Here is a 21,884-nt window from a genome sequence, read left to right as displayed (position 1 = left end):
GAATGTATTCTCGAGTGTAAGTGGGTGGCAGCTCAATGTACTCGTGTGAATGATATCCTCTTACTATGAGTCCTTCCACCTTTTGACAATGCACGATTGAACCCCTATCAGTCATTGTTGTTAACTTTAGCTTAACAGGTTCTGTGTTTACCTGAATTTTTTCACAAATGTCTTGGTCAATAAATGTATTACTGCTTTGTGTGTCCAGTAATGCGTACACCAAGGTTTCTGGGCTGTTTCCTGCTGCACAAGAAAGCCACACAGGAACAATCATCGAAGTGCGGTCACTGTTTCCCACTCTCTTGCACTGCATGAAACAGAGGAAGCACTGTCCTCTTGTGGTGGTGTTTCAGACCTTTCTCCTTGAGGGCGTTCTTCATGAAGCGGAGAGGGATGGCTTCGCCTGCAAATGTTACAAGTGACTCTCTGACGACAATTTTTGGAAATATGGCCAACTCTGAGGCAACCGAAGCACATGTTGTTTTCAATGATTAATTTTTTCCTTTCTTCAAGAGGTATCGCCACAAATTTTCCACATTTATAGATAACGTGCTGTTGTTGACAGTAGATACATTGAATTTGCCTTTTATTTTGAGTTGCAGGATAGCTGGGTTTGGAACTTTTGTCACCCTGAGACGTACCTGTGGCCCTTGGAGTGGGTTTTGGATTTTTAGAGACCTTTGTTGAAGCTACTAGGACACTGGCTTTCAGACGTTTCTGTTCCTTCTCAGGCTTTTTGCATGTGTGCTTTAATGCATACAGGGAGGAAACTGGATTGCATGCTATGCGCGCCTCTTCGGCTACAAAGTCTGCAAATTCCTTGAAACCCGGATATGCCTTCCCTTCATCCAGTGTTCTAGTAACGTACCGGTTCCAGCGGGTTGTTGCCCAGTCAGGAAGTTTCAGTAATAATTTCTGATTTTCCTCACAATCATCTAAAACCCTGAGACCTTGCACATGGGGAATGGCATTCTTACATGAGATGAGGAAATCACTGAACTCTCTTAATTTAAGAGATTCTTTTGGTCCAATCTTTGGCCAGCTGCTCAGTTTTCCCCGGAAAGCTCTTTGAACTACAAAGGAGTGGCCATAGCGTTTGTTCAGAGCATCCCAAGCCTGTGCATAAGCTTCCTCATCACTCCGATAAAATATTCCTTCTAACACACAAAGTGCTTCTCCACTTATGTATTTTTTCAAATAGAACAACTTATGTGCTGGATCTGTACAACTTGTCTCAATTAGAGCCTTAAAGCAGGTGCTCCACTCTGTGAATTTGAGAGGGTCTCCTGTAAACATAAACGGCTCTGGTGCTGGAAGTCTAGTCATTGCCAGGGATTCTTTCAATGTTTGGACTAGCGAGGCTTCGCTTTCCTTTTGCTCTAGTTTCCTGTCAGAGTAGTGAGGAACTGGAAAACTCTGGGGAATCTGGTTTGATTTAACTTTAGAGCAAGGAAGGGCTGTTGAGCTTTGGGGAACTTGGGTGCATGGAGCGCTGTTGTGCTGCATTGGAAACTGACTTACAAACAAAGTACTTTTTACTTCAATATCTCTTATTTCAGCATTCAATTTTGATTCCTCTTCTGCGTACACATTGTATTCAGCCTCTATGACTTCAAGATCCCTTTATTCTTCCAACAATTTTAACTTCTCTTGCTGAGCTAGAACCTCTTTTCTCTGAGCAGAGATTTCCATCTCCCTGTTTATTTCAGCCCGTTTTGATGCCAAACGTGCAGCTGCATCAGCCTTCTTTGCAGTTACATGGCTTCCTTCCTGGCTATGACTTTGCTGACTACTCAGTCCAGCTCTAGAAACAGTTGATCCATAAATTGACTTTGCATCTTCTCTTTGGAGTAACTGAAGTAGTGATTCTTTAACAGCCGACGCGTCAAACTCCTTGATATCAACATCTGCATACCGGCTTTTCAGGAGAAGAGTAATTTCAGTAGTAACTGAAGTGCAGCTATCCATCTTCCTTCTTATGTCTTGAGATGGCATGGTAAGTGCACGTAAACTCTCATACTCTTGTTTTAGTTCTGACTCACATTTTTCTACAGATTTAAACATTTCACTTAACTCAGTTTTAGAGCATTCTTCCTTAAGTTTAGATCTTGTGAGTTGAACCTCTGCTTTAAAGTTTACATACCTTGACATAAACTTTCTTTCCTTTTTTGTTATTTCAGTTCTTTTAAACTCAAGCATTTTTTCTGTTGGATGTTTTTCCCTTTCTGATCGTCTAACCTCTGTTTCAACTTGAGAAGGTGGTTGGAACAATTCTATCTTCTGTATTTCAAGATCTGCACAAATTTCTCCTACACGGGTTTCAATTTCTTGTCTTTCTGAGTCCTCAAGTTCAGTTTCTAATTGCTCTTGCAACTGTGCTTTCTCATATTCTAGAGCTGCAAGTACTTGCTTTAATGTGTTTTCTGATGTACTCTGCTCCATTTTCATCTGTAGTTTGAACTAACACCTCTTAAATATTATATAGTGAAAGATTACTTAGAAAACATTAGAAGAATATACTGTCTAAATTATTGAACAATATCAAACAAGTAATACAGTTCTGATAAATTTACAAGAGCTCAGTTTTCGCTTTACATTAACTAGGAATTAACCGTTTCTAAACTTGAAAGATACTCTGACCTGGTATTCCAAAGGTGTTGTGATTTATTTGCAGAACTGCACTGTCCATAACTGTTGCTTTTTGGTCCCTTTTCAATCGAGCTGGATTAGGCACATGTAGCTCCAATGTCCAGCTGATTCACGAATATGTAGGCAGATCTTCCATGTGGGCTGCGGTAATGAAGTCCTTGAAGCATGGCCGTCCAGGAATCGTGCTGCTCTCTCCTGGAAGGGCTACGTTTTTCACTATAACTGCTCCCAAAGTTTCTTCATCTGGTACAGATAAGCCACACTCCAACTGATGTTTGACCAATATTTATTATTTTCCTTTTGTCAGCAAACACCGTGAAAAACTAAAATGAAGTAAATAAAGACACAAGCATTCATGAGCACGGATGACTATACAAAAGCTAAACAAAATGTCCTTTACAAATAAAAATACAATTACATACCGTGTGCGCCTTCTAACCAGAAATGTTTAGGCTTTGCAGTCTTTTAAAGTTCTTCACAGACGCGTCTCCTTCATCTGTGTCCTACCGTTGGTACTAGCGTCTGGCAGCACGTTTTTATTGCTCCAAGATATGCCAAAACAAAATAAAATAAGGCTAAAAAATAAATAAGCAGACATCTGCTGAACAAATAAACATTTACAGGGCTATAGAGACCCCTACCAACAAAGTGCCAAAAGGTACTGAAAATACTGAAATTAAAAAAGGCAAAATAAAAACAAAAAAATTAACGTCATGTCCTGGTTTGACCGTCTAACCTGTATGACATGTGAACACTGCATGCTGAACACTCAGCGCAATACACAATTAGACCAGTAGGTGTCAGTAACAGAGCATAGAATCTGAACACATTTCAAAATAAAACATTTTCTCTGTAATTACAACAAATCCTGTTCAAAGAAATATAATGTTCTGCGACAGCTACAGTGATACCAGAAGACAATTTTCTCACCGCTGTCGCTCAACACTCGTAATATAGGTACTTCTAATGGAGAATAAAGTCTGATAAAAATTCCTATCCCCAACCGCGCCTGCTCACGTCGATTCAACATGTGGAATCGGCCAAAAAAAGGCCCACTGGGGCCGAGCAAAAACTTGGGCGATGATCTCTCACCGACGGCCGAAGGTCTCTTTGGTGTGTCAGGGACTTAAGGAAAGGTTGGTTTAGCATTTCATTCTGATAAGGACAATTCTAAACAGTTCCCCCTCAACATTATAACGCATCCTTCAATAGCAGATACACATGCACATGGGCTTTTCCTAATATCACTTTATAATTACCACAGAAACACACAGTAGAGGGAACCCAAGTCTCCAACTATTCATTTTTGTAACTCATCGGATCAAGTTCTGCTGCACTCTTTATGATGGATGACATTACAGTTCTCAACCAGCTCAACTTGGTTCCAAAATGTTGTGATGATGAATCTTGCATTGACCGTACAGATGCATCAGAATTCAAGCAAAAGAGTGATTCAAAATAAGTCATGAACATCAGGCCCTACTAAGGTCTTAGAGAGACAGGACAGGTGAGCAGAGTCATTAGGAAAAAGGTTGAAGACAACACAGAAACAGCTTGTGTGCAAGCACTGACATGTAGCATTTTGATTTGGTCCCGTTATAGATAAACACTTGATATATTTTAATTTTTTTAATTATGCATGATTGATTTAATCTTTTGTGATGTCTTTTAGCTTCCATGAAGGCGCTATCAGCCTCTGATTTATGAGTGATTGTAAGAGAGGTGTCCTTTAAGTTTAGATTATATATTCTTAATCATATTCAGGAGGGTAAAGGTAATTTTACCTGCACCGAGGATGACGAGGAAGGCTGTATCCAGAGAATTCAACTTTTATTACTTTGGTCACCTGTGCTACAAGCGATAGCAGACTGGAACCTCAAAGATACCTCATTTACAGTAAACATGGCTGAACAATGATAAAAGAGAAAAAAACAGTTTGAATTTGAACCAAAAAACAAACAGGCCTAGGTAATGTTAGGCTGTGTTCACACTTGATTTCTTTTTTCAATTGCCAGCGCCTTTTTTACATACAAGCCTATGGAAAAAGGAAAAAGGTTGACACCTTTTTAAAAAGCGGACGCCTTTTCAAAAAGTGCTGCTGTAAATGCATCTTTTTGTCTTCATATATTTTTCATTTGCAGCACATTTCCTTTGTTTTGTTGTTGTTTTTTGACTTTCGAATTTGTCTTTTTAAAAATTTGCACTGCTTTTGACTTTGCCACCTGTTTCTCCTGATGACAATCTCTTTCACCAGAGAATGGTGGTTATCCTTTTGGCCACAACAGAGAGCAGCTTCAAGGACTAGAAAACCAATGAACAGCGATTGGAACCATGTTTGTAAACTGGAATGCTTGATGTCTTGTTCAGTTGTACTGCAGGAGAAAAGGCAAATATTAATGCAACAATACCAAGGATGATGAATTTGTGAGTGTGTGTGTCTTTGTTGACTGCAGAAACATACAACTGTACAGTGTAAAGTAGTCAGATGACGCAGTAGAGAGGAACCTGTGCTGCAAAACCTGTTCTGGATTAGCCATGGTTCAAACATTGCAATGTAAACAAGGAAGCACACAAAAGTTGTTCTCAGATCAGAGATAAGGTCAATAACCCACACCTTTGTTCAGAACCCCATACTGGTCACCGCATCTCAAGGCTTGCTGTATAGTAGATATGTGAATGTTAATCAGAATTTGGCAATTGCAATACAATAAAAAAAACTTAACCTGAAAACTATTAAAAAATAAATATTGAAGTCAATACATTGGAAATGAAAACAGTATTAAAAATTAGAAACTGCATTCATCATTTCATATCCCACCTTGGCATGCTGAAAAATGTATTTTGGCGTTAAAAAAATTCAAGTGATGTCATCATTCTCTGCAAGCAGGCAACCATTGCCTTGGATGTAATTTGAGGCCATGTAAAACTGGTTAGGAAGATTTGCATGTTGGTTCCCACTCATATCATTCTGCATGCAGTCCTCCAGCAAAGCATGCTCACTCATGTTTTCCTACAGCCATTGCCTGTGGGCCTCTCTCTCTCTGTGAGTGTGTTTCAGCTGTTCTCATCAGCTGGTCACATCTATTGCAGCACTCTGACACAACCTCATTGTTAGCCTATGATATCACTGAATCCATTTTATAAATGACTTGTCCAGCTCAGTCATCTTGTAGTCACGTGTGAAGCTCCATCTCCATCAGCTGCATCATTATATGAGGAGGATGTATATTGTTGCTCAGTCCAGTATATATCCCTGTGAAGTCTTTGTAAAAAAAGACTTTTCCACATGACTTCATAACATAAACCCTTAATCGCTGGACGACTACTTTATTTACCTGACTTAGTTTTCTCTTCTGACTGAAATAAGAATAAGATACAAACAGGTTAGACCTTGTATTTCTATTTGTAGACCGCAATGTGAAGGTTTAAAAGCTCCACTTAGGCTACCACACCTAGAAAATACAGCACCCACTGGTAAGACACACAACGCGGTTTGTATGTTCTGCATCAGCATAATTTACCATGAAAATGCAGGAAAAGTGCGTTTTGAGATTAGAATTATGAAGCCATTTTTTCAGAGTAAATGTTAATAGAAATCCAGGAAACTTTTCAAGGTCGGCCATGCAAAACAGTATATAGTGTCCTACAATAATGCATGGAACAAGAGGAGTGGCACCGAGCCGCCACGCGCAGCCCTGAATCCAAACCAACAAGGGCATGAACACGTCAGTGCCAAGTTCCCAAACGTGCCATAAACTGGACCAGAGGTTGATGTTCAAAGGGCGGAAACATCAGCAACAAAACACAAGTGAGAAACAGTTCCGTCTTCCTTAACGCAGCTGTTTTTTTTTGTGTTTTTTTTTTATTGACATTTTATTGTTGCTTGGAATATTTTGTGTTGCATGTGGCAGTGAAGCACTGCTTTTGACGTGCACTCCATCTATTCTTGACAGAAATTTACCAAGAAGAATATTGCAATTGTACAGCTTGTGTTTCCGAACACTTTATTGGCAAATAGGTTCGATATTTGGAAAAAAAAGTTAAAGGCACAATTAGTGAAAATCGACGAACAGAGCTGCGCAACTGCATTTCTATAGATGCTAAACAACGCAAATGTTGTTTTTTTTTGTTTGTTTGTTTTATAGAAATGATCCTGTGCACCCATGGTCTTAAATAAGGTGCGGTCCGGTCAAGTCAAGTGGATTGGCGCATCTCTATTGAAGGAGTATTGAACGTCTATCCCAATGCCGGATAAAAAGATGATCTAAACGCATGGGCGCAGTAGCTGTTATTTTATTTTATTCTAAAAGCTGTGTTATTCCCATGCATGTGCCTTCATGGGCGGGTTCACATCATATTCACAGTCAGACTCTGCTCGTTGTGCACGCAGAGACGCAGTAGCCGGAGCGCTCTGACCATCGGTGCAAATGCTCCTTCGTCTGTAATCTCTGGAAACATCTGGAAACGCCCAGCATTAGCACCGATACTTAGCCAGAGGTCTGGGAGATCTTTTGTTTCCCCGTCTCCTGTAATCATCATGTAGGCGGATCGATCCTGGCGTGTCCGGATATTTAAATAATAAATGAAGCTACGGCTGTGCCTCATGAGTTAATGCGCAGCCTCTCCCGGCTGGAGAGATTCAGAGATTACAGATGATAGCGTATTGGTGAATCAATGTATCTTAATTATACGTGACCGAAGTGTGTTGTTTTTGTATCGGGGGCAATCACATAACATGCTGTTCAACATGCAAAAGTTGAGCTCGTCTTAGATGCACTGCATGGCACCATGCTCTTTCAACCACAAAGCCTTCTATAAATAGTTTCCAAAATGTTAAAAACTCCAACTACTCTGTGCCTTAATCTGGAATTACAATGCTTAAAGAGGTGTTAGAATAAACGGCCTTTAGAAGTCTGTTGTACAATGAACTGAGCCTTTATCATGAAAAATCACTCTTTGTTTGGTAAACAGTGAAGCTATGACTTGCAAAGAAGAAGAAGGAATACATTTGAAAATACTCTCAGTAATCTTTCCTTCACTCTCAGTAACCTTTTGTAACCTTTACTCTCAGTAACCTTTAGTATAGCTCTTGTTTGCTTATCTTTTTTTAAATGAGTATTGCAAAGATGAATCTGGTCTTGCAACATGTGATCTTTTAGAGAACTCATGAAGCCTCCAGCCTACAGTTTTGTTGTGTCATCTGACTTGCTCGTTATGCAGGTGGAGCCGAAACATTTTGTTGGTGAGGTTAAATCACACGTTGCATGAGTGTGCAAACAGGAACAGGTCCCATTAGTCCCAGACTCCCAGTACACTTGCTGGTTTCAGTAAATCATGCCATATTAGACCCCCAATATGAATAGCTACTATATGGCTGTTATGCAAACTTCAGAAGTAGGCTACATGTTTTGCCTAAAATGGGTTTTTTTTACGTTGCTGTGTTCTTCTCTGTTGTTTACTTTGAATCCGGAAATTTATTTTGAAACAACGCTGTTGCTCATAATAAACGCAACTTGACGGACAAACAGGAGTCAACGACACACCAATGACACTCAGCAGACAGCAGCAGTGAGGGAGAAACAAGTGATCTGGATGGGCGGAGAGAAAAGGATATGACGGGAGTTTAGGTCCAGTTGAGAAGGCAATAAGGTGAGTTAATGACATTTTATATATGTCACATTATTTTCCGTGAATGTTGTGTTTTTGCTAACTTTCTGCGGCAGAGTTGAATGTGTTCTTCTAGCCTATTAGTTTTATTGCTGTCAAGTTCTGAAGTTACTTTGTGGCAGCAAGAAAACTGGTTTATTAGCATTACTACTAGCCTGTATACATCAGTCCAGGCTAGCATGTCTCCACTGAAACAAACGCAACACATGGAGATATATTAATGCTCATCAGCCATCATATATTTATTCATTTAACAAAGGAGATGATCTAATTGTTAGAAATAAATGAAGGCTGGCATGTATTATAGGCTTATTTGCCTCTGTCTTGATGTAAGGTTGTAGACAGAGGAATACAGGCAGGCGAGAAACTGGGATTGGCTCATAGTTCTGCAGTTAATTTAAGTTGCGTTCTGATATGATTAAGCAGAAAAGAGGACAGGAAGTTCCAGTGTGCAAGAGAAGTCTTAGTACACACAATAATACAATGCAGATGCTTTGGTCGTTTGGCAAGAACCACTTTGAGCACTACTGAGTTACACCTTTGGGAATGGTAAAGTTATTCTTAACTTGAAACTGTGATGGAAAAGTGAGATTGCAGCTGTATCTTTGAAGACCCAACTTTTAATGTCAATTTCATTTTTTGTATCACAAATGCGGGCCTGGACAAACAGAAGATTCATGCTGTTCACTGTGATTCATTTAAAAAGCAACAACTCTCTAATCATCAGCTTGTGTTTCAAAAAGCTTTCAGCCTGCACTCAGGCACTTAGCATGCACAATGAGGAAGTGGTTTTGTTGTTTTCTACAGGTTAAACTGATTCTCTGTAAAAACGGGCTTAATCTAAAATGACATAGAAATACTTGTGTTGACACTGACGTGATCAGCTATTCCTCCTCTGATTCCTCTCGCCAAATTGCCAATTTATCGCCACCCATCAAAGATCCATAATTCCTGGTAGAGATCATTATGAATATTTGTGCTTCACCTTTGGAAAAGTTATGACAAGATGGTTCATTAGAGTTGGTTCATCAGACACAGAGTACCCTGAGGTTAATGAAGGTAAGGAGGAAACAACAATATCAGGAATATCAGAACTGTTCATAAATAACACTATTTCACAGCATCTAGTTAGGACAAAGGAAAATTGACAGTAAGTTACAGGCTTCATATTAACGTCATGGACAGTCATGGATAATATACACTAGGGATTTAAAGATTAATAGTAAAATTGTGATAAATCGATTCACAGGTGTCAAGAGTCACATCGGTACTCTGAAAAAAGAACTGCAATGATATCATGAGCGTCAGCAGCTGCAGAGCAAGATTTTGAAATTGAGGTCGCACAGCCGTCTTTTAAAATCGGAGAGGTGGAAGCATTTTGTCTTCCCCAAGACAGTAAATGAAAGAGGTGAGAAGATAACAGACAAGACAAAAACTGTGTGCAAATATTGTACCTCCGGTGGTACGCGGACTCCCTGTGGTGGCACATACTCTTTTGTATCTTTTGGGTTGTATTAATATCAAATGTGGTTCCCCTCTAAATTAATCTAGTTTTTGCAACAAACAACTTTAATCTGCTCAAATTATGCTCGCACACGGACATAAACAACAACAGGCGTACGCTTCACGTTTTGAAAAGTTCCACTCGATATTCCGTTATAGTTCAGTATTGAAACAACAGCATTTGGAGAGTCAAATATTTCCGGGTGTGGTACGCAGTCTAAAAAGTTTGAGAACCGCAGTTTGAGAAAAAACACACTAAAAGGTCAAACCACTGACAAGCGGGTTTGCAGCCTCTAAAGGAATCTTTTTAGGTCATAATTTGTCCACAGTCTCATTTTGTAAAATAAATCATGAGAGAATCGTATCGTATTGTGAGTTGAGTGAATCGTTACAGCTCTATTCATCAGTCAAATCAAAAGTCTGAAGTTTTGTCATTAAGTCTGTGTTTCTGACTGATAGCAGATTGCTGTCTTACACTGACTCTGCTATTGCTTGAGGTTTCCTGTAATAGGGTCTTTGTCCTTGTGACTGTAACCAAGTGCTTGCTCATAGTGGTTAAGTCTTTGTACATAAAATAAAAGAGTACCATCCAGACCTTCTTTATGTGAAGAGTGTCATGATATCACTTTGGTTGAGATCTTTCACTGAATAACTCAAAGATGTGTGATTGATTGATTTACACATACATGTAGTTAACGCCTTTAATCTTCCATCCAGATGCGAGCCACCTGTAAGAGGAGTGTTGGACTGTTTCTGGTCAGTGGACTTCTGCTTTGTTCCCTGTTTTATGTGTGGAGTCCTGGGAACAGCCCCAGTGCTGACATCCGGCCAAAACTGTGGAGTCCATTAAATGCACACCTCTACGGGAAAATCCAAAACATCGCTAACGGATATAATGATATTCCCTACAACATTAAAGAGGATGTCGCATGGTATGTAATAATCCTGCATGCCTTCTGTGTGGTCTATTTTGGCTTTCTTTATACACGTCAACTCATTAAGTACTGTTTTATTTTCCCGGCACAGTCGATTGGCTCAAAACGCATGTGTGTGTCTGGCCGATAAGGAGACTGTTCACCTGCCGTTCTCCAATCTGCTATGGCCTCGTGCGTGGGCACACAACATCAGTATGGCGTTCTTAGAGTCCCATCCTGACCCTGAAGGTGTCAAGCAGCACAGAGCTCAAGAGTACCGCAGCTTTCAAAGGAGGTAAAGATGATACACTTGACTTCCTGTAAATACACCCTTTGCTTTATCACATGACTGTCAGCTTGAGCACATTCATGTTTCTGGTATTGTTGGTCAGGCGATAAAGATGTTTGGTTTTTTTTTTTACCTCTATTAATTTACTATTTCCAGAATATTCCACTTTTTTTCAACAAGCAGTTAGACTCAGTTGTAGTCCCCTTTTTATGGGAATATAAAACACAAGAAACATCTCATTGTTTGGCATTGCCAGATTTCTTCCTGTATTATCGGGCCTCAAACATTAGGATTATGGCTTTCTGGCTCGACGATGTGGTAACCCCACCAAACTGGTTTGAACAAGAGCAGGAAGCATGCCACCCTTACTCGATAGGTGCCATCCTTGCACTATTGAAAAATCTTTATAAAGTAACAATCGAGTGATCCACAGCACCCTTCAGATTTGGAAACAAATGAAATTACATTTTTGTTGGAAACCCTTCCATCCCACCTTCTATTCTTGATAATGCTTAACTCTGAAAGGGGGCGGGCATCCACACAATAGGAGACTTGTGCAATGATGGCACATTCGCCTCTTTTCCTCAAATACAAAACAAATACAAATGACAATTTGGGGCAGTACAATTGAAGAATAACAAAGATACAATATTAAACTAACTGTGCAGGTAAACAAATGTAATTTAGCTTCTACAATATTTACAGATGACTACAGGTAACTTACAGAAATCTTAAATAAAAATATTAGTCTGTGTGTATGTACAGTTATATACAGATCTAATTAGTCCAGATGATGATGTTTTGTTTATGGGGGGTTTGGAGCTGTTGGACGCTCTCTTCCGGTTACAGCAGCACACATAGCGTTGTTGATTGAGGTGAATTGTTTCTGTGTGTTTGTGATGAGTGGGAAGTACGTGTCTCTGGTGTCACTGATGGCCGTGTTCACTGAGCCTGTACATGGTCAATTTCTTCAGTTTTTCTCTCACTGTTGGAGTGTCTGCCTGTCTCTCTTGTTTTACCAGCCAATCAGAGACAGAGTAGGGTGGGTCCTTGTGGAACTTATTATTTATTAGGCTTTTTGTAAAATCATTTTCTTCTTACAGTTTTTAAAAAATATATTTTCTCACATGTAGTTGCATTAGATGTTAGCTTTGCAATCGAATTAAGGTTTTTAACAAAGCTGAGATTTATGGGCTATATGACATGATGATGTGAGCGGGGAAACTCACCTGACGGAGCGGTCATTTAGTCGTATGTTTCTACCCGTTGGACATTCTTTGACACACGGCTAAACTAAGACAGTTAGCCTCGTTCAGAGCAGACTTGTTCAACAGCATAAGTTACCATGGTAACTCAGCGAGGACTCATATAAGCTACGGTGATGGAACGAAACTCCCACTTAAATGAGCCAGACTTATCGAGATAAATGAGGATTCTGCTTAATCCTGCTTCGTGGAATGATTCCAAGGAAACGGCTTCATTAGAAATTTGCAAATAAAATGCTCTTATTTTCATTTTTGTTTATATCCTGTATTACAGTTTGGTGGCTGTATGTCTTTTTAGTTTTTGCTGTGTGTTCAAAAAACAGATAGATAGTAACTCATTATTGTGTTGGACATTTACTTGTGTACAACTGTACACTCAGCTCAACTGCTCTTAAAAAAAACCCATTTTTTTCTGGTAACGTTTTAAAAACTGGGAGAGGTATTAGCTGGGTATGAAAGGAGTGGTTTGAGCCATGAACATAGACTGTAGTGCGCAGTGCGCTCTCTTTACAGGCCTCACTCCCCTTCTGGCTCTACAATGATGTGTGCATGCCTGTTGTTCTCCACCTGCACGTTCTCTTTGCCCGCAGTTTATTTGCATTGCTCTATGCATGGAAGCTATAAAGTGCGTGCAGTTAATACACTTAAGTGACCTGGGTCGTTAAGATGGTGAAATTGAAATCATACATAGACACATGTACATAGTGAAACACGTTTCTAATCGTTGTTTTTCTTATGGTGACTCAAAGTTGTCAAACTGGACTTCATCCTGGCAAGTAAAACCTGACAAAACAAACAAGAAAGGAAAAAAACAGGGAGGACAGGAAGTAGATTTAGTAGTATGTTTGTATAAACTGAGTTATCAGGACAGTGACACAAAAGCTTTCCTCACTCTCACTTCAGCCTGACAGTTTCTCTTTGTTTCATTTTTTTTATTTGATATGCTTTAATAATCGCTGAGGGACATTCTGGTTTAACACTCTGTTATTTAGAGACATGCTTTTCACACACAAAGGCCCGACTCAAACACATGCTTTAGTGGAGAGACATTAGAGTGGGGCTGCTACACACTGATACGCAGGGAGCGCAGAGCGGTTGGGGGTTTGGTGCCTTGCTCTAGGGCAACTCAGGGGTACTTGGGCATCTCTCCAGCAACCAGACCAAATTCCATAGTATGGTACGCATCTTTACTTCAACCGGCGACCCTCTGGTTCCCAACTCGAGTCCCTACGGGCTGAGCTACTGCCAGCTCTTTGCATATGATGCCGTTTTTGGTCAAGTCTTGATAGTAATTTAGCTCAGTCAGTCAGCTGTTCAATACTTGAGGAGCATACATTACTCACTGCATGGAGAAAAGAGCTGATCTGCAGCCTGAGGCGTCTGCTGCATTTATACACGTTGATTGAATGGATTCATGTGAACCTCCTGCATGCCACTTAAGATTGGGACCAATAGCTATAAATCATATTTACAATGATCTAAAATTAGGAAAAGCTAAACAAGTTGTTGTGTGTTTTATTTCTGTTGTTAACTGGTGGGGTATTCTAAAACTGCAGATTTTGATGACCCACATTAAGCCATGTTTTTATTACACAATCAGGAGTAGAAAAGAACATTCACTTTGTGTCTCTGCAGTATGTTGGCAAACAATGAATTGAGCGAGTTCTTACAGAATATTCTACTGATGTGCAAATGAATAAAAAAAGAATTGTAGCTACCTATGGCTGATAAGTTCTGGCCTATGTCATACATTGTCCACCACTTGCCAGTGCTATCTGTTGTCTTTAATGTCTGACTCAAAGGATATAACTTTCATGATGTTCAAGCACAAAAGCGACTTTTGAGTTCTGCAGTTCGGCGCAATGTGCTCCTGGTTTGTGTCGGGTTGTGTCACCTCAGCTCACTGCTGCCCAGAGCTGAATACTTTCCACCTAGAGATGATGAGCATGTAGAGCAGGGAGAGCTCGTTTTCTAGCTCAACCTGTAAATCTGTAGCTCTGCTTCTTTACAGCAAAAGCATGTTGTGCAGAAGAAATGACTCTTCTCCCGTCCTGTAAAACAGCATAACTCCACACTACTTTTCTGATGTCAGCCCTGATTTTAGTTTCATTTGATGTACAAAGGATGTCGTTGTTGTTAGTGGAAATTCAGGGCTTGTTACCCCCTGCAATGAAGTATCCATCAGCTGGTGACTCTCACTTGTGTGTAGCTGTTTGTGAATTAGAATTTCTCTTGCAGTGAGGCTCATTTGCGTAGAAAGGGTATTTTAACTCAAATGTATATGATATGTGGAGCAGATGCTCCAGCTTTTAGGTCATGTCCCATGTATCGAGGCTGAAGTCCTCCAAGAATGCATCCCGGGTATGAGTCTGACCTGTGGCTCCTTTCCTGTCATTCCCCACTCTCTCTCTCTCTCTCCCTGACTCCTTACTCTATCCACTGTCCGATCACATTGAAGTCATTGAGCCCACATTCAATATTCAAAACAAATGTATGTTCATTGAGATTGCCCCTGAAAGAAAAGGAAGAGGAGTGTTTTGTTTTGCTTTTTGCAAAGAGATAAAGTGATGCATGTGCTTATTTAATATGTTTTGCCTCTAAAGGTCCTATGATCCTGCAGATGTGCTTGTTGTAGCCGAGGCCATGAGTCCTCTGCAGTATCCAACCCAGGGTGTGAAGGTGCGACCCCTCAAAACCATCATCATTCCTGGTAACAGCATGTTTAACAATGACCCACTAAATCATACTTAAGAGTTCAACATCTCAAACATAACATCATCAACTGCTTCTGGTGATTTAGTCTGTTCCATAAAAACTCTTCATTAAAATCCATCATCCAGTTCTTTCTTTTCTCCAAAGGTCTGGGCCTCAGAGAAGAAACCAGATTAAACCACGTGGTAATTTCTTCATTCTGGGGGTTTTCATTGTGGTAGACATTCACTCTTTTTATCATTCCCCTATCTTTATGGGGGTTTTTTATTTTATTTTATTTTCTCTCCAAAACCATGCAAATGGTCTAACAGGTATCTTTGACAGCAACACTGGGGACTTTTGACGTTGCTGCTACAGTTCACAGGGTCTCTTTGGAGGGAGTGGGAGAGAACCACATGATTCTGTCGAGTCCTCGCCTCTCTGCTTTGAACAGACAGCTGCAGTTTGTCACCTACACTAACACTGTGTTCCATCCCAAAACAGCAGACACAAGTAAGTCAAGAAATGATAGACATTACTGTAAAAAGAGGTTAAGGAAGTTTTCATGTACAGGGTGATTTTTGTCAGTGAAATATCCGACAGTGAAAGCGAAGGCTTCGTCACGAGCCTGTTGTGAAATCCTCTGTTAGGCCGTGTTCACACTGGACTTGTGAAAAACTTAGAAAAATATGCTGCTTTTAGCACCTTTTGAGCGCTTATGCGCGAGTGTTCTGAAACCTTAACCTGTGCCACAGGAGCTGCGGTGCAACCGTGCCAGAACACAACGCATCAATTTAGCACAAAAAAGAACAAGCAGGACGTGAAGTCAGACACCAATACAACATTAAAACCTCTGGTTTATTTTCAGAATAACACCCTCCATTTTGACGGAGCCTGCGTCCCTAGTTACCTGTGCCCAACAACGGCAAACCAGATATGTGTGCATTGCGTGAAAGCAACGCTTTTTTCTGTAACAAGAAGTCAAGTGTGAACACAGCCTAACTTTTTAGAAATTGTTTTTTTTGAGGAATGTGAACTATGTTAGCCATCCTCAGTCAGGCTGGGGCTGAAGCAGGCCTCACTTGCCTCACAGAAGCCACCCACACATTTTTTATCGCGGAGCAGCAAAGCCACAAAGTTACTCATTGTTGAGATGTAGAACTGTGTGTGTGTGTGTGTGTGTGTGTGTGTGTGTGTGTGTGTGTGTGTGTGTGTGTGTGTGTGTGTGTGTGTGTGTGTGTGTGTGTGTGTGTGTGTGTGTGTGTGTGTGTGTGTGTGTGTGTGTGTGTGTGTGTGTGTGTGTGTGTGTGTGTGTGTGTGTGTGTGTAGTGAACTGGCGTGACTACAAACGCCTGCAGACTCTTTGATCAGGCACAGGAGTGTGTTGGTTTGTGTGTTGGTTTGTGTCAGCCCACACATACATCCGTCTGTCTGTCTGTTATAGAAAACACAGTTCTGCATCACAGTGACATGTTTTATGCTCTTTTTGTCTCTCTTCTTTCGTTCTGCAGTTGTGTTTGCAACTCAAGGTCACCAGGCGTTTTTCAACATCCGAGTCGGACACGGAACAGTCCCGACACTTTACAACTTTAGTCACCAAAAAGGTTCGTGAGCATTTTTTATCTTTATGGCGTTTATTTTAATGCAAAGTGTTAAATGTATCAGGTCACTTCCTGGGATCATTTTTTCTGAAAAAACATTTATTTCTACACAGAATACAATATTAGTGCTCTCGTTACGATCGCCACCAAGACCTTTCTGCGCTACGACAAACTCAAAGATCTCATCGACAGCATACGGCAGTTTTACCCCACCGTCACCATAGTGATCGCAGATGATAATGAACACCCTCAGCCAGTGACCGGGCCTCACATTGAACATTACATCATGCCGTTTGGAAAGGTAAAGAATTAGAATCACATCAGAATCAGATTTATTGCCAATTGGGTTTACACTTATAGGACTTTGTCTTTGTGTTTGGGTTCAAAAATGGTGAACACAATAATAATAATAATAATAATAATAATAATAATAATTTTTTACTTTATTACAGGAGTAGAATAAAAAAATAACAGTTCTCCTTTTGTCAATGAACTTACATTTGAAAAGGCAAACAGGAAAAGACACAAAAGATTATTACAAAATGTGTTCATAGGTTTAATGAAAGAGCTCTACAGTTGTGCAGAAATGTGTAAGATGATTGTGAGTGTGAGTTCCAGTATAAAAGAGACAGTTAGCAACATTTATGGAATGATAATGGAGCTGGATGAGAGTCTGTTTCAAGACACTGTTTTTTTGTGCCATTGAAAATCTGCTAATACTGGACTGCAGCTTCCTTCCAGAAGTTTACATGTCAATGAAAATACCATGCATTGTGATTATAAAGCCATGTTGTGTAAAGTAAGTTGTGATCCCCCTTTCCTTTCACAGGGTTGGTTTGCAGGAAGAAACCTGGCAGTGTCTCAAGTCACCACCAAGTATGTGCTCTGGGCGGATGATGATTTCCTCTTCACTGCAAACACCAAGCTGGAAAGGATGGTGGACATCCTGGAGAAGACCACGCTGGATATGGTGAGATACAGACAAACTGTCAATCAATCAATCAATCATTATTTGTATAGCGCCGATTCATCACAAGTGTTATCTCGAGTCGCTTTACAAAAGAGCATATGGGATTATATGCAGGAAAGATTTCTCCTAAAATAACCTGAACCTGAATCTCCATGCCACTGAGGTGAGGTCAGAGCAGGCTGTGCATGAGTGAGGACGGCGATGGTTGTGAAGACGACACAGTGTGATGGTGGTGGCTGACGTCAAAACTACCTCAGATGGAGACGTTTGCAGACGTCGGATAACTTCCATACTGATGCTCTGCTGGCCCTCAGCTGTAGAGCCTTCTGCAGCATTCGCTTGTTGCCTAAGCCTTCAGTCTTTGACTAATACATTCAGCGGAGTAGGCGTTAAAGTTTGCTACTCCTTTTACTTGGAACATATTACATTTAGACCTGAAGCTTAACGAGCTGCTGTCATTGGATGCTAAATGACTTCTGGCTCTAGATGTTCTCCCTGATGTATTTATGGGTGTGGGCAGTCTTGACAAATATTTGCTGTTATTTTGTGTCTTTCTACATTTCAATAAGGATGTATCTCTGTTGTATTTGTATGTTTGTCGGCTCTTACATGCCTGAAACTCTGTTAACTGTGCTGCTGCCTGTCTTGGCCAGGTCACTCTTGAAAAATAGATTTTTTAATTTCAGTGAGTTGTTTTCCTGATTAAAAAAATAAATAAATACAAACTCAGCCAGCAAGACACACATCATCAAGATAATGAAATTCAGGTATAAAGCTCTCTTGATATTAGTTCTTAAAGTGTCAGCTGTCTTCTCCTTATGTTTTAGGAACAATTAATGTCGTCATCGTCATGGTAACCTTCGTGGAATTATAATCTAAAAAAAGGTCTTCTCTGCTGAGTCAATCAATAAGATGAGAGCAGCATCAAAAACAATGTAATGTTCAAAGGCAGCACTCATGTTCTTTGTTTCATTTAAAATCCGATATGCTGGAGTAAGCACACTTTTTATTATCATAACCACCTCCCATTTAAAAAAAGGAAAAAGGAAAAAGCAAAGCATGACTTTTTATGTGCTGGCCTTCCTCTTTTACGAGACGTTCTCTTACTGGAAGGAGTGGGTGGGGTGCTTGTACTCCATGTGATTTGTGTCTGGGTGTTTTGTGTGTGTCTGTAAAAGATTGTCCAGGAAACTGTTGAAGTGTCGACACTCAACAGATCCGTTTTTTGTGTCAGTTCAGAAAGAATTTCCTCACTACAATTTTTTCCATTAACAGTAAAATTCAGCGTTGAAAAGAGTCCCATTCAAAGAGTCAGACTGTTCCTATCTGCATTGTAGAGTGTGATTTACTCTGTATGGGACCTTTGTTTCTATCTACGCGCTCGTGTTTCTCTTCATTCTGATAGTATTATCTGTCTTATCACATTTGATGTCGTACTGACTGCAGGTTGGAGGTGCAGTCAGAGAGGTGACCGGTTACACTGCCACATACCGTCACACCATTTCAGTGGATGAAGGGGGAGAGGAGGGGGACTGCTTACACATCAGAAATGGCTACCATCATGTCATTGAGGGTTTTCCTAACTGTGTGGTCGCTGATGCCGTCATCAACTTCTTCATGGGGAGGACGGACAAGATGCAACAGGTGGGATTCAACCCCCGCCTGGCACGTCAAGGTCATCTGGGTGAGTGGTTCTGTAACATGTCCTATTAAATATCCCTGGAGTTGTATGAAATGTTGTCATTTGGTAGGTGCAGCTGTATGGAATTAGGGCCACTGAAAAAGTAAATCTTTCTTCTGACTTTTTTTTTTTTTTGGAATTCTGAGATTAAAGTCAAAATTCTAAAAAACAAAAGTCAGAATCACACTATACATTCATGTAGCATTTCAAACCGGGGTTAATCACATTCAAATGTTCTTTTGACCCTTTAGAGTTCTTCATCGACGCTCTGGGCGTCCTCCACATCGGCTCGTGTAGTGACATCATAGTAAGCCACGCGTCAAAGATCAAACTACCCTGGACTAAAACAGACTCACAAAAGGCTTATGACAAATTCCGCTACACGTACTCCAGCTCCGATAAGTACCTCCACAATGAAATCTTCTACTTCAAAAACAGGTTCAAGTGCATGACCAGTCACTGAAGCCTGGAGTCCCTCGTCTGGCTGCTGCCTCAACGTGAGGGAGGTCGAGACTTGTTGTTGTTTTTAGGTAAAAAGGAGAATTCAGGAATTAGTTTTTGGTATTCTTGACAGTTTTTGCTGCTTCAGCATTTACTGCTCGAAAAAGTTATGTGGAATTTATTTCTTCTTTTAATAAAGACAGGAAAGCCAAAGTAAACATCTCCACAAGTTCACTCAGTTATCTCGTTTCTTTTTTTTTGTTTTCTGATTTTTTCTTCCATAGCTTCTGTTTGAGTAAATCCCCTTTCTTAAGTTCTGTATGAACTGTGCCTTAAAAAGGGTTTTAAAAAACTTTTCTTGCACACAGTTAAATATCATAGTTTCCTCCAGGTTCTGACCCTTCATGATGTTATCTACATCATGACTCAGTAGTCGTTAATCTTTAGGCTTGGCTCTTCTCTTTATCTTCAGGGATGTAAATGCACTTCAACTACTGGAGTTGCATAAACATTTCAACTTGAATGCACATGTAATCTTTGTCGTTGTCAAGGTGCAGAGTTGTCTTTTTGTGCTCTCTGACAACTTGACAAGCAATGTCAATGGGCTTTCATTACCAGCTCAGGTAGTATACTGATTAGGACCATATGACCATAGGAACATGTATTCCTAGGTTTTTGAATGACTCCTCATTGTAAAGTGACAAAGTGATCGTGAACTTGTCTTGTTGTGTGTTTTGGCATCATAAGTTACACTGTTGTACAGTTGTTTGCCGTTTTTATTGAGCTTTTGAAAAGCTTTATATCTTTTGTACTGCTCTCAATATTTAATAAAAAACAATGGAAGTCAATCTTTCAACGTTTCATTCATTGTTCTACTCTGTCAAGAAGAAAACATTTGTTTTCCTTTTTACCAAATAGAACATCAAAATCCAGTCTGGGTGACTGTTACTCTGCCCTTCCGCATTTCAATCTTTTTTTGTAACTGACTGAATGTGTCATCATCCTTCTCGTAACAAAACTGTGCTACATTATCCAACTAACTTCCCACTTTAACAGAAAATGAACCAACACGTCCATTTCTCCATCGCCATCCTTTATTAGCAATCTATGCTTCACACTCTTTAAATCTCATGAGGGGTTGCCCTTCATAGTTGTTCATGCCAATAGTGAACATTGTGTCTGTTAAAGGACCAGTGCACCATAGGAATGCTTTGTCTCTGATTTATTTATTTATTCATTCACTTGTTTCAGTGAAAAAAACCAACATCTAGAAAATTGACGCATCCTTTGTCTGAATCACGTTCAACACAGGAGCAACACACATCTCTTCTCCCTCAACCTCTTCATACATTTATTGGAATCTTGTAAGGCTGACTGTTAATACCGACTCACTTCTCTTAATGTTGACACTAGATATGGACATTGTTTGTACTGTAACTTGAAGAGCTTCAGACATCCATTCAAAGGTTTCTTAATGACAGTTGACCTGCAGAAATATCTTTGTGTTTGTGTTTCAGTATCAATTTCACTCAGGGACAGTTCTCAAAAACCTCTCCAACCATTAATTAAAAATAACTTAAAGAAACAAATGTTAAAAGAGTAAACATAAGAATGCACAAGGGAAATACAAAACATGTTTTAACTTTGATAGTTTAAGGAGTATTGGTATGTTAGCAACAGATCTCTCATATTGTTGTGTTTAAGTGTTGAGTTCGAAAAGCATAGAAAAAGAGTTTTATAATTTGTTTCCAAACATGTTATTTAAAATCATGTGACCGTTTAAACAGGATTCCTGCAGAGTGTCATTTCAATGTTTCACCACAAGATGGCACTTAAAGATCATAGAAAGTTGCGGACTGAACAATCCTCTGCTTTGTCATTAGAGTTACACGTGATTGTATCATTGTTGTTATATTCTTTATCAGTAATATCACGTATGGCTGTTATAGTTGAAGTGGTAAAGTCATTTTATACACATATAAGCATGTTATGTTACACTGTTCTCTGTTTGAAAACAGTAACTCAATGTGGTATGAAAAACTGATGTCCATCTTGCCTTTGGAGAGATTATCTCATGTACTCAGAGATACTCTTGAGGTTTTTGTAAGGGAATGGTCCCCATTGGCAGTGGTTCAGTGTAATGGGAATATCAATTACAATTCAATAGAATATGAAAGATTTGACTTAGAAAGCTCTGCTGGTTGCTAAAAATG

The 21,884-nt window shown here is 39.9% G+C and overlaps 1 protein-coding gene across 3 annotated transcripts; it reads left to right on the top strand.

Annotated features, from left to right (window-relative positions):
• Positions 1 to 6,305: 6,305 nt before the first annotated feature.
• Positions 6,306 to 20,519, top strand: b4galnt1a (beta-1,4-N-acetyl-galactosaminyl transferase 1a). 3 transcript variants are annotated; one of them, XM_029277598.2, is made up of 12 exons: positions 6,306 to 6,457; positions 8,178 to 8,298; positions 10,537 to 10,751; positions 10,846 to 11,028; positions 14,891 to 14,997; positions 15,147 to 15,184; positions 15,311 to 15,491; positions 16,490 to 16,582; positions 16,693 to 16,880; positions 17,409 to 17,549; positions 18,996 to 19,233; positions 19,482 to 20,519. In XM_029277598.2, the coding sequence occupies exons 3-12, from the start codon at positions 10,537 to 10,539 to the stop codon at positions 19,691 to 19,693; spliced, it is 1,596 nt and encodes a 531-aa protein (XP_029133431.1). In that variant the 5' UTR covers positions 6,306 to 6,457; positions 8,178 to 8,298; the 3' UTR covers positions 19,694 to 20,519. The 3 variants fall into 3 exon arrangements, with proteins under 3 accessions (XP_029133431.1, XP_065817526.1, XP_020490679.1); XM_020635023.3 differs by lacking the exon at positions 6,306 to 6,457 and having other exon boundaries at positions 7,152 to 8,298; XM_065961454.1 differs by lacking the exons at positions 10,537 to 10,751; positions 10,846 to 11,028 and having other exon boundaries at positions 6,307 to 6,457.
• The last annotated feature ends 1,365 nt before the right edge of the window (positions 20,520 to 21,884 follow it).

The sequence above is a fragment of the Labrus bergylta genome, chromosome 12, assembly GCF_963930695.1.
Source record: "Labrus bergylta chromosome 12, fLabBer1.1, whole genome shotgun sequence".
Classification (NCBI taxonomy): Eukaryota; Metazoa; Chordata; class Actinopteri; order Labriformes; family Labridae; genus Labrus; species Labrus bergylta.
The sequence above is the reverse complement of the archived record's forward strand: the minus strand, read 5'-3'. Positions and strand labels throughout refer to the sequence as shown.

Coding starts and splice junctions, on each gene's coding strand:
- b4galnt1a (XM_029277598.2), top strand. CDS start 10,537: ATGCGAGCCACCTGTAAGAGGAGTGTTGGACTGTTTCTGGTCAGTGGA. Junction 16,583..16,692: donor CAACTTTAGTCACCAAAAAG/GTTCGTGAGCAT, acceptor ATTTCTACACAG/AATACAATATTAGTGCTCTC. Junction 16,881..17,408: donor ACATCATGCCGTTTGGAAAG/GTAAAGAATTAG, acceptor TTCCTTTCACAG/GGTTGGTTTGCAGGAAGAAA.